Raw genomic sequence first — 12,219 nt, 5'->3', positions numbered from 1 at the left:
TAAAAACGGTCAGACACTTAAAAAAAAAATCGTGCAAAAAACACGAGTGTATGTGAGAGTTTCAGCCCATGAACGCAGAAGAAGAAGTAGAACGGCACTGAAGACCCCAACAGTATAAAAAGGGTCTTTGACAACACTGATCAAACATTGCCGCGCGAGCACAGAATGTAAAGGCTCATTGACACGATACAAGAGAGATCTTATCAGTGCTGAATGCCTGCACTTTATTTCCATACAATATGTGTGCATATCAACCATGCGACCTTTTGGGTTGCAGTCAATGAGGTATGGTTATGTGCAGTGCTGTTCATGATTGAGTAGAATAAAAAGGGTAAAAACGAAACAGCCATTTTTGATTTCGTCTGTAGGATCTGGAGCGTTTACCTTGTTTTCACGCCTGTTCGGCAAGGGCACACTATTCCGGGATTGTCTCGAATGGGGATTCCGTTGTTGTTGTTGTTGTTGTTGTTGTTGTTGTTGTTGTTGTTGTTATTTATCTGTTTGTTTGCCTGTTTGCTTGTTTGTTTGACAGCAGGTCCACTTACATAAGTATTTTAGCAAAACAATTATGACGCAAACGCAGAAAACACTAACCGATGAGCCAAAGACGTCCACATAAAACAGTCACGATCGAACTGATTGTGTCAATACTTGAACGCTCCAAACAAAAGTGACAGGGGTAATTTACTTCTCATTACTTACCGACACGTTCTGTTTGGAGTTGATGTACGCTGCCGTCAGCCTTGCGTAGGACGCTCGCTCTTGAAACATCGTGGACAGTTCCGTTGAGCCAGACACACAGCTAATTCCACAGAAAATGTAGTCACACCACCACTTTCACCGTTTCCTTTTGGAACACATCACGTTCACATGTCATACATCCTCGGTCCCGAGTCCGCTGGAATAATATATAGGGGTTTTTTTCCAAGAAGAGTCGCAGAAAACAGCCACATAATTTGTCAACTCTACTCATGGTCTGATCCAGTTGTTCAGTACGGTATACTGGCCGAACCAATCTTTTCGAGTTTCCAGAGTCGCACAAAACATCAACATAGCGTGTACGCTCTGTTCGTGACAGCACCGTCTTACTATTTCAGGGACTTTCTTTCAAAGACACTTCCGCACATGCCCTTTTCGCTAAACCCAGGTGTACTGATTCCGACGACAGATAGTCTGCGTTCTTTTCAAGTTGTTTGCCAGTGACATGGATCCTGAAAGCACACGAGTCCATTAACTCCAAGCCAGGACCCACAAATAGTTCTCAGTAATTGAACTGTGTGATTCAAGAAAGAAATGACATCACACATTGCTTACCTCACTCACAAACACTTGCATGCTCGTGGTCGTTTGTTTCTTAAGCTCGTTGTCGAGATGTTCTAATTTATCCTTCAAGAATTAACCCACCTTCAGTACAGCGCTTTCAAAGCTTAGCCTGTCAAAATTTTCAAAATAATTCTTCAAGGGTAGTTACCCTCAGTGCAACATTCTCTAATATAAGTCTGTCAAAATATATAAATATATCCTTCAAGAATTAGACCACCTTCAGTGCAGCATCCTCAAAGCTTAGTCAGTCGAATTGAACAAATCCATACTTCAAGAATTAAACCACCTTCAGTGCAACATTCTCAAAGTTTAATCTGTCGACTTGTAAAAATGTATGCTTCAAGAATTAAACCACCGTCAGTGCGACACCCTCTGAGCTTAGTTTGGTTTAGCCTTTGAACAACAGTACAGCACACATACACACCTGTCTAAATTAGATCATCCCATGGCAGACTGTAACACGACTAGAACACCGGGGACTTGGATCAAGTTAATATTCTGCCCTTGCTTCAGTGTCCAGGGCACTCCCAATATTAGCATTACCACCACTAACCTGACTAAAACCTAAGAGAACAAGAAGTTGCCACAAATGCAAACCCTTGTACGCGACAGTCTAACACTCGACCCTTTTCAAGCTGTACTGGTAGGAATCTATCGTTTGAAAATTTGGTACTTCAATCCTGAGGGCGAGTCAAGAGTTGCTAAAGAGAACATGGATACCTAATTTACCTTGCGTGTACGCTACAGCTAAGTAAACATGACGTGTTCTGACAATCTGGGCTGTGAGAGCTACGGTCACCACGGTGTGATTGCATCAAAAGGAATTTTAAAAACGCTAGACTGCCTGTGTTGACAACCTGGTGTAGCCTACATCTATCCAGCTAACATAAAAAAAAACGATTTTAAAAGGTCATTATAAAACAAAAATAAAATGTACGTAACTAGCAACGGTACCGTCGTTGTTTTCTTTACCTTGTACACAAGTTTTAGCTGGGTCTTGTGCAAATTTCACCGAATCACAGAAAGAATAAAACACTTTTTTCGATCCACATTCTGAAAACAAATTTTTTGAAAAAGCAACACCAGCACGCAAAAGAATAGGAGAAATATATATAACCAAAGAGCTGCCTACATTGTCTGTTACCTGTCTTCATTGAATAAATGCAAATTAATGCACCGTTTGAAGTCGACGAAGAATGCAAATTTGCATGGAAGGCTATTACTGAAGAACAAGATTCAAATGCCACAGTCAGACTGAGTACTGTCTACATTAGATTCCAGTAAGGTAGATTGTTTGTCCCCCTTTTTACATTTAGTCAAGTTTTGACTAAATGTTTTAACATAGAGTGGGAATCGAGACGAGGGTCGTGGTGTATGTGTGTGTGTGTGTGTGTGTGTGTGTGTGTGTGTGTGTGTGTGTGTGTGTGTGTGTGTGTGTGTGTGTGTGTGTGTGTGTGTGAGTGTGTGTGTGTCTGTGTGTGTGTGTGTGTAGAGCGATTCAGAGTAAACTACTGGACCGATCTTTATGAAATTTTACATGAGAGTTCCTGGGTATGATATCCCCAGACATGTTTTTCTTTTTTTCGATAAATGTCTTTTATGACGTCATATCCGGCTTTTTGTAAAAGTTGAGGCGGCACTGTCACACCCTCATTTTTCAATCAAATTGATTAAAATTTTGGCCAAGCAATCTTCGACGAAGGCCGGACTTCGGTATTGCATTTTAGCATGAAGGCTTAAAAATTAATTGATGACTTTGGTCATTAAAAATCTGAAAATTGTAATTAAAATTATTTTTTTATAAAACGATCCAAAATTACTTTTATTTTATTCTTTATCATGTTCTGATTCCAAAAACATATAGATATGTTATATTCGGATTAAAACCAAGCTCTGAAAATTAAAAATATAAAAATTATGATTAAAATTAAATTTCCGAAATCGTTTTAAAAACAATTTCATCTTATTCCTTGTCGGTTCCTGATTCCAAAATCATATAGATATGATATGTTTGGATTAAAAACACGCTCAGAAATTTAAAACGAAGAGAGGTACAGTAAAGCGTGCTATGCAGCGCAGCGCAACCGCTACAGCGCTGAACAGGCTCGTCACTTTCACTGCCTTTTGCACTAGCGGCGGACTACGGTCATTGTGAAAAAATGCAGTACGTTCAGTTTCATTCTGTGAGTTCCACAGCTTGACTAAATGTAGTAATTTCGCCTTACGCGACTTGTTTTAAGATTCTAGATGGACAAAATTCGTTAGCTGCAACAGGAAGCATGTGTTTAAGAATAAGAAAATACGATTCAAGCTTTCACATTTCTCACAGCTGAAAGAAGGACAAGTATTGCCAATTAACAAGTTGTGCAATACATCCTGAACTTGTTGTTAAATCTTTGAAGCAACATACTTGATATCAAATTTAAAAGAATTTCTTTTGTGAAGATACTAAGTAAATAATTCAAAAGATATTCGAAAATGTCCAACTCACGTTGTTCTTTTATGGAGTATGCTCAAGCAAATGGTGTAGGTATAACACTCATCAATTTTAGAACTATTTTAGAATTTTATGTTATTTCTCTCGACTATGCATTTAAAGATAGCACGGACTCATTCGACTATGGCTCCACCCTCGAAAACTCCTCAAGTTTATCTGGATGACCTTGAACTGTCAATACTTTAGTTCAACGTTGATTCACGTGTTCAAGATGTGTAGATTAGTGAGGTCATTTTGACAGCAATGCTGACACCACGTCGATTCTCCTATACTGACCTTTAGGCCATCAAAGGTTAAACTTTTTTGTGGCAGTGACATGCATGTGGAACATGTGGCTGACAGTTTGTAAAACCTCAAGACTACGAGTTTGTCAAATCTGTCAAGGAAATGTCACTTTTGACTCGTATTTTTCATTCTTAACCAGGAGCCCTTACTTTCTGTTACGTTGTCTGTTGGCTGGCCCTTTCTTGTTACCTTGTCTTTCTGCTGTTATGTTGTCTGTTGGCTGGCCCTTTCTTGTTACCTTGTCTTTCTGCTGTTATGTTGTCTGTTGGCTGGCCCTTTCTTGTTACCTTGTCTTTCTGCTGTTACGTTGTCTGTTGGCTGGCCCTTTCTTGTTACCTTGTCTTTCTGCTGTTACGTTGTCTGTTGGCTGGCCCTTTCTTGTTACCTTGTCTTTCTGCTGTTATGTTGTCTGTTGGCTGGCCCTTTCTTGTTACCTTGTCTTTCTGCTGTTATGTTGTCTGTTGGCTGGCCCTTTCTTGTTACCTTGTCTTTCTGCTGGATTTTCTCGGGACAGAACACAATAAAGACACCGACAAAATCTGTTTCAAAGGGGAAAATAGACCGAGGTCGACGAATTGCCCCCCTCCCCCCCCTCCCCCCCCCTCTCAGACTCATACATCCCTTCTCCTATCACCAAGGCAAACATAAAATCGCATACTTTACATTGCGTTTAAAGACACCTGTAACTATTGGCGCAGCTTTAGTAATCCCAATTTGAACATTCACGTTTTGCTTCAATCAACTTTTACTCAGAACTTATTCAGATAAGCGGCTTCCGAAAGCAGGTAATAGGCAGCCAGCACTATTGTATCCTTCTTAACTCCATGGGCTACGTTTCTGTGTCATTCTACTGGACAATAAGTCTACTTTCAAGCTTTCTTTTAACCTCAGAAGAGCAGTTTCCAAGGTCTTTAAAATTGCTATTGGAAAACGCAGTAAAAGAACAAGGCAGGTTCTTGTGTGGTTTCAAGTTCTCTCCTCCTAATCACTTCCTACAGCACTGCCTCGGTCAACAAGGTAAGCAAATTTGGCACCCTTAAGTGCAAATTTCACTCCAAAGTACACGGGGTGTACTTTTTTCTCTTTTTTTCCCCTCCATGCCCTCTAAAGACTGCACCCAACGCACTGCTGATTTTCTGTCTGTTTTACACTGTCCCTTTTTAAACTCCTCCTCTCCTTTCAACATAGTCCTTGCCAGTACCAGTATTTGCCTACTTGACCGACAAGTCAAGCCAGTAGGTTAATCATATTCTGAACTTCAATTAGTTTGCTCTAACCCTTAGACTGTTGTGTCTAATTGCAAAGGGTACTCGTTCTTGAAGGAGAGGAAACATGAAGTATTAAATGTGAATTCAAAAATAATATAGGCAGAAAGAAAGAAAAAATAAGAGGAGCTGCTAGTATTCTGGAGTGAGTTCTGGCACACATTGAACTTTCAAACGCTACACTTGTATTTGCCATTGTCACGTAGTGGTGGCAAGTGTTTGACGACTGTTGTCCTTGGTGGCAATGTTGCGTTATTTTCGGCGCGATGTATTATTGTGTTTGTTGATGGGTGCATTCCGTGCGATTTCCCAGTGCCAGTTGCTATAACACTGTCAGCGAATTATGCACGCTTAGATGGCGTATCTCGTGCGCTAGCTGCGGACCTTGCGTTGCAGCAATTTTTGCGCAGGCCTTGGGTTCTGTTTCGTGCGTATGAGTACGACAGAACTGCGAGAGTTCACGGTTTGGATGGCAGAGAAGCTGGACAGAGTCTGGACTGTGTGGCGTTGTTGGGGTTTTGTTGGCAACTACCAAGAGCCGCTGGGGTAATTGTGTGTTGGAATGTGTCTTGTTTTGTTTGTTTATTGGTTGTAATTATTGTCGTCTACTGTGGTGTCGTTGTCTCAGTTGTCGTGTGAAATGTTGTGTGAACTAACGCTAGTTGACAGTTGTCAGTGGACAGAACGATTAGTGGTCAAGGTGACGTTTAAACCAAGTTCAAAACAACTCCAGCTTTTGTTTGACGACTGTTATTTTATCAAGGGACGTTAACGTGTATTACAATCAAGAATGCCAAGCCTGGGTTGCTTTCCGTTCTTTGGAAATTGATTATAGCATTCATGGCTATTGTAAAGATTTATGGTTGTTGTAAATATTGTTGCCGGGTGATTGACAGCTCGCAAGACAATATTTCCTGGGGGTAATATTATTGTACACACCTAGGGCTGGGGGCAGTGGGGGAAAGGATATGTTTCGCCGACTCTGGGACTCAGTGGTTATCGAATGTGTTGCAGCTTCTTTTCTTCTTGATGTTCTTCATCAACCCACCTGTTGCCTCGTCCTTGTCACCGGTGTTGTCACCGTGGCAGTATCCTGCAGCGCTACTGTGTCCCACTCTCAGCTTGGGATGTCCGCCCGCCTTCGGAGCTTGATTTGTGCACCGTCGAGGCCGGGTGGGTTCGCCTCCACCGTGCTTCGTCTCCACCGCCGTCCGTCCTCGTTGTCGCCGGCGCTGATGGTGGTGACGTAGGGGGCTATAACTACGCTCTCGCATGAACTGACGCCGAGACCCTGGCTCCTCACCTTCAGGAAGCCCGCGCTGCATGAGCCGAGCTTCAAGTTACCCCGTCGACACTTCCGGGAAGGACCAGCTTACCTGCTTAATTGCAGGCAGTCTATCGTCGACGTGACGTCACCGTCAAGGAACACTTATCTCCGACAAAGAGCTAAGTCTTCCATCTTTTCCCCTCTCTTGTTCCCGGCCCGACGGTGTCAGTCATTTTTTGTTGTTTACCCCACAGAGAGGAAAAACTTGTAAATATTGAGACAACGCAGGCTCGTCTCAATAACTCTTGATCTTCGGGAGGAGTCCCAAGATATGCATCAGGGAGTAGTCCCTAGACTTTCTTTGAATATTTGTTTCATGCGTTTTCCCTATTAAATGTACAGGGTCAGTCTTTATTCTCTTAAATCTTCAATTGATTTTTCCTGTTTCTTGTGAATTTCATGAACGATTACTGTGGCGAAGACCCTTGAATTATTATTGATCGCAACCTATCGCAGGTTTTTCCCCCGTGTGTTTGATTGCTAAGGCTGCAGCCGGACGTCTGCCTTGCCTTGTTTATGCTTGTATATTGTGATCTAGCACAGGGGTGCTGAGTAACTATTCCCATTAACCCTTACTAACCGCTTAATAGTTGTGTGCGTGTGCATGTGTTATAAGTGTGCTTGAAGTTGGAAACAGAGTGAATACAAATGTGAATAATAACGTGGAAAAGGATGCAAAACGGGCTTGGTTATTTCTTTTATTAACACCAACAACACAAGTAACTTACATTTCACGCCTTGACGTGACATATTTGGTGGAGATGCCGGGGATAAAACACGGTTGACATATAAAGCTAACTTATACTTGATTTTTTTTTTATAAGTTCATAAGTTGTTAACCCTCTGTTTTACTTGTTCCCGTCCCTATTTGTTCACTTGTGTGGTATATAGCCTTGTCCTCTGTTGTGGGTGTTGGTGGGCTTCCAACACATGGTTGGCTAGTTTGTCAGCAACAACAACCCCATAACTCAGTTTCCGAGCTATTTCATCTTTGCAATTTGATTCACACTCGTTCTTCGTTACGGGTTTCGGTCTTGTTTTCATGATGTCATGCACAGACGATGTCTAAGGACTCGTCTCCAAGGAAATTACGTTCTTTACCACGTGTTGATTATTCCGAACAAACAGTCACTGACGACGATAATTCTTCTTCCTCTGACGTAGTTGATACTTCGGAGTATTCGCTTTCTGATACCTCTTTTGTTGCCGCTCCTGCTCCTCCGCTGGCTGCTACTCCCTCAGGTAATCCTCCTACCACCATGGACTACCTTCAGTTAGGTAAGGAGGCCGGTCTTACCGGACGTGATTTGTTGGATTTTGTGGTTGAGGCCGAAGAGAGGAAACGTAACTTTGAACTAGATGCTGAGGAGAGGAAACGCCGACTCGCCATGGAAGAAGAAAGCCACTCATACGCTTTAGCCAACCCGGAACAAACGCATGCTCACCAGGTTGCTTTGGCGGCCGCCTCAGCCACGTCCAAGAAATCAGACATTGGCATTATTGCCGACAAAATTCGGTTGCCTTATTTGGACGATGGGGATGATGTGGATACGTACCTGGCCAAGTTTGAGCGTATTGCTACGCAGATGAAGTGGGAGGTCTCGACTTGGGCCCTCAGGTTGAGTGGTCACCTCAAGGGCAAAGCTGCCGAGGTTTATACGAAGTTGTCAGTTGAAATAGCTGATGACTATGATGTTTTAAAGGATGCTCTTTTGAAAGCTTTCCATTGCACGGCAAAGACGTACAGAGAGAAGTTCCGCGCTGCCAAGCGTGTTGGTTCCGAGACATACGAGCAGGGGTTGGAGCGCAGCAAGATGTATTTGGACCGTTGGCTTCATCTTGCCAAAGGCAATCGTGATTTTGACAGCCTCTATGACCTCATTCGTCTTGAGCAGTTTATCGACGGTCTGCCCGCTGATGTCAAAGCATTTGTGAAGGAGCGGTCACCCGGATCGGCTGACGCTGCTGCTGCCGCTGCCCAAGCTTATTTAGAAGCCCACGAGCCGGATTGCAAAAACCCGTTCTCTCGTCGTCAGACCGAGTCTGTCAGTGCCGTAAGTACTTCCGGTGCCAAGAAGAAGCATAGACAGCGTCGCCAGGCTGCCAAGTCTGAGGAGAGGGAGAGTCAGGTCAGTTCTCCTGCCTCTCAGGATAATTCTGAATCGGTGACCACCATTAATGCGCCGCCCGGGGAAAAGAAACATTGTAATTATTGTAATCGGGATGGCCACGAGGCTGATTATTGCTTCAAGCGTGCTCGTGACGTCATAGCTCGCGAAAAGTCGTCGGTTACCGGTTCCGGGCAGTCGTCCGCGATTTTTGGATGTGTTCATGTGATCTCCGCTGACGGTTCTGTGCCAAAGTTGCGTTCTCGGTTGTGTCCAGATTGTCAGGCTGCTACCGCAGGCGATAACTACATGGTCAAGGTAAAAATTTGTGGCATTGAGACCGAGGCTCTCAGAGACACGGGTTCCAACATATCGCTGGCTCGGCGTGATATCGTCCCTAAATCATGTTTCACAGGCAAGACCCGCGATCTCACCGGGGCGTTCGGCCCGGATAGTCGCGTCGCTCAGATTGCCCACGTGGATGTAGAGACACCTTATTACTCCGGAGTTATCGAGGTCAATGTCGTGAATGATCTCAACACTTCTGTTCTCATCGGGAATCACTTCACTCTTCCCTCCGGTGTGGTTGTCGAAGTCCCGACTTACGGCCCGCGCGATTCGTGTGCCGCTGTGACTCGTGCTCAGGTTAAGAAGGACGCCCGCGGCGATCTTCCCCTCGATCCTAAATCACAAGGTCTTCAGAAGACTAGGCAAGAACTGATTGATGCCCAGGAATCTGACCCTTCTCTCAAACGGATGCGTGATTTGGCTCGCGACCAGCACCCGTGGTCCTCCCAAGGTCAAGGCCGTGTGCGGTTCATGTATCGCGCCAACGTTTTGTACCGCGAGTATTGTGGTTCTGATGGAGTGTTCCACCGCCAAGTTTGCGTTCCTCACCCGTTCCGCAGCGAGGTCTTAACTCTAGGCCATTCTTCACCGATGGCCGGCCACCTAGCTGCTAGACGCACGTTGAGCCGGATCTGGTCGGATTTTTATTGGCCGGGCATGTGTGCCGACGTTCGCCGGTTTGTCGCGTCTTGCGAGTCGTGTCAGCGCACGGTTCCCCGCGGCAGTTTGCGCAGGGTTGCTCTCGAGAAAATGCCGCTGGTGGATGTTCCTTTCAAACAGGTAGTGATTGACCTCATCGGGCCCATCCATCCTCCGTCCGGCATGTCCCTAGTGCTTCAGTTATCTCTTTATAGACTTTTCCATGTCATACACTCTGGCATAGCCATCTTCGGTGTCACCTGTCACCCGCGGTTTCCTCTGGGATGGGGGTTTGTCACGTAGTGGTGGCAAGTGTTTGACGACTGTTGTCCTTGGTGGCAATGTTGCGTTATTTTCGGCGCGATGTATTATTGTGTTTGTTGATGGGTGCATTCCGTGCGATTTCCCAGTGCCAGTTGCTATAACACTGTCAGCGAATTATGCACGCTTAGATGGCGTATCTCGTGCGCTAGCTGCGGACCTTGCGTTGCAGCAATTTTTGCGCAGGCCTTGGGTTCTGTTTCGTGCGTATGAGTACGACAGAACTGCGAGAGTTCACGGTTTGGATGGCAGAGAAGCTGGACAGAGTCTGGACTGTGTGGCGTTGTTGGGGTTTTGTTGGCAACTACCAAGAGCCGCTGGGGTAATTGTGTGTTGGAATGTGTCTTGTTTTGTTTGTTTATTGGTTGTAATTATTGTCGTCTACTGTGGTGTCGTTGTCTCAGTTGTCGTGTGAAATGTTGTGTGAACTAACGCTAGTTGACAGTTGTCAGTGGACAGAACGATTAGTGGTCAAGGTGACGTTTAAACCAAGTTCAAAACAACTCCAGCTTTTGTTTGACGACTGTTATTTTATCAAGGGACGTTAACGTGTATTACAATCAAGAATGCCAAGCCTGGGTTGCTTTCCGTTCTTTGGAAATTGATTATAGCATTCATGGCTATTGTAAAGATTTATGGTTGTTGTAAATATTGTTGCCGGGTGATTGACAGCTCGCAAGACAATATTTCCTGGGGGTAATATTATTGTACACACCTAGGGCTGGGGGCAGTGGGGGAAAGGATATGTTTCGCCGACTCTGGGACTCAGTGGTTATCGAATGTGTTGCAGCTTCTTTTCTTCTTGATGTTCTTCATCAACCCACCTGTTGCCTCGACCTTGTCACCGGTGTTGTCACCGTGGCAGTACCCTGCAGCGCTACTGTGTCCCACTCTCAGCTTGGGATGTCCGCCCGCCTTCGGAGCTTGATTTGTGCACCGTCGAGGCCGGGTGGGTTCGCCTCCACCGTGCTTCGTCTCCACCGCCGTCCGTCCTCGTTGTCGCCGGCGCTGATGGTGGTGACGTAGGGGGCTATAACTACGCTCTCGCATGAACTGACGCCGAGACCCTGGCTCCTCACCTTCAGGAAGCCCGCGCTGCATGAGCCGAGCTTCAAGTTACCCCGTCGACACTTCCGGGAAGGACCAGCTTACCTGCTTAATTGCAGGCAGTCTATCGTCGACGTGACGTCACCGTCAAGGAACACTTATCTCCGACAAAGAGCTAAGTCTTCCATCTTTTCCCCTCTCTTGTTCCCGGCCCGACGGTGTCAGTCATTTTTTGTTGTTTACCCCACAGAGAGGAAAAACTTGTAAATATTGAGACAACGCAGGCTCGTCTCAATAACTCTTGATCTTCGGGAGGAGTCCCAAGATATGCATCAGGGAGTAGTCCCTAGACTTTCTTTGAATATTTGTTTCATGCGTTTTCCCTATTAAATGTACAGGGTCAGTCTTTATTCTCTTAAATCTTCAATTGATTTTTCCTGTTTCTTGTGAATTTCATGAACGATTACTGTGGCGAAGACCCTTGAATTATTATTGATCGCAACCTATCGCAGGTTTTTTCCCCCGTGTGTTTGATTGCTAAGGCTGCAGCCGGACGTCTGCCTTGCCTTGTTTATGCTTGTATATTGTGATCTAGCACAGGGGTGCTGAGTAACTATTCCCATTAACCCTTACTAACCGCTTAATAGTTGTGTGCGTGTGCATGTGTTATAAGTGTGCTTGAAGTTGGAAACAGAGTGAATACAAATGTGAATAATAACGTGGAAAAGGATGCAAAACGGGCTTGGTTATTTCTTTTATTAACACCAACAACACAAGTAACTTACATTTCACGCCTTGACGTGACAGCCATTGAAGGCTCTAGCAAAGGCTCTGGGATGTTTTTGTGTGTGGGTGGAACCTTTCTTTCTCTGCCTAAGTTCATCTTCCTGTAAGACTGCATATACTGGCACAATTACTTATGACTACTACGATCTTTTTCTCTGAAAAAACCCTTAGTTAAGCAATTCACAGAATCCTGCATGTTCCTGAACGTCAAGTGACAATGTAAAATGAAGGTGTGTGTGGTAAGTAGAACAAAGCACAAACACCTAGTGCTCA

The 12,219-nt window shown here is 44.7% G+C and overlaps 1 protein-coding gene across 1 annotated transcript; it reads left to right on the top strand.

The window, feature by feature from the left end:
* The first annotated feature begins 5,573 nt into the window (after positions 1 to 5,573).
* LOC138975938 (uncharacterized) lies at positions 5,574 to 11,960 on the top strand. Its single transcript, XM_070348710.1, has 2 exons — positions 5,574 to 10,435; positions 10,904 to 11,960. The coding sequence occupies exon 1, from the start codon at positions 7,759 to 7,761 to the stop codon at positions 10,093 to 10,095; it is 2,337 nt and encodes a 778-aa protein (XP_070204811.1). The 5' UTR covers positions 5,574 to 7,758; the 3' UTR covers positions 10,096 to 10,435; positions 10,904 to 11,960.
* The last annotated feature ends 259 nt before the right edge of the window (positions 11,961 to 12,219 follow it).

Source organism: Littorina saxatilis, linkage group LG9 (assembly GCF_037325665.1).
Source record: "Littorina saxatilis isolate snail1 linkage group LG9, US_GU_Lsax_2.0, whole genome shotgun sequence".
Classification (NCBI taxonomy): Eukaryota; Metazoa; Mollusca; class Gastropoda; order Littorinimorpha; family Littorinidae; genus Littorina; species Littorina saxatilis.
Note: the sequence above shows the minus strand (reverse complement) of the source record. Positions and strands in the feature narration are given on the sequence as shown.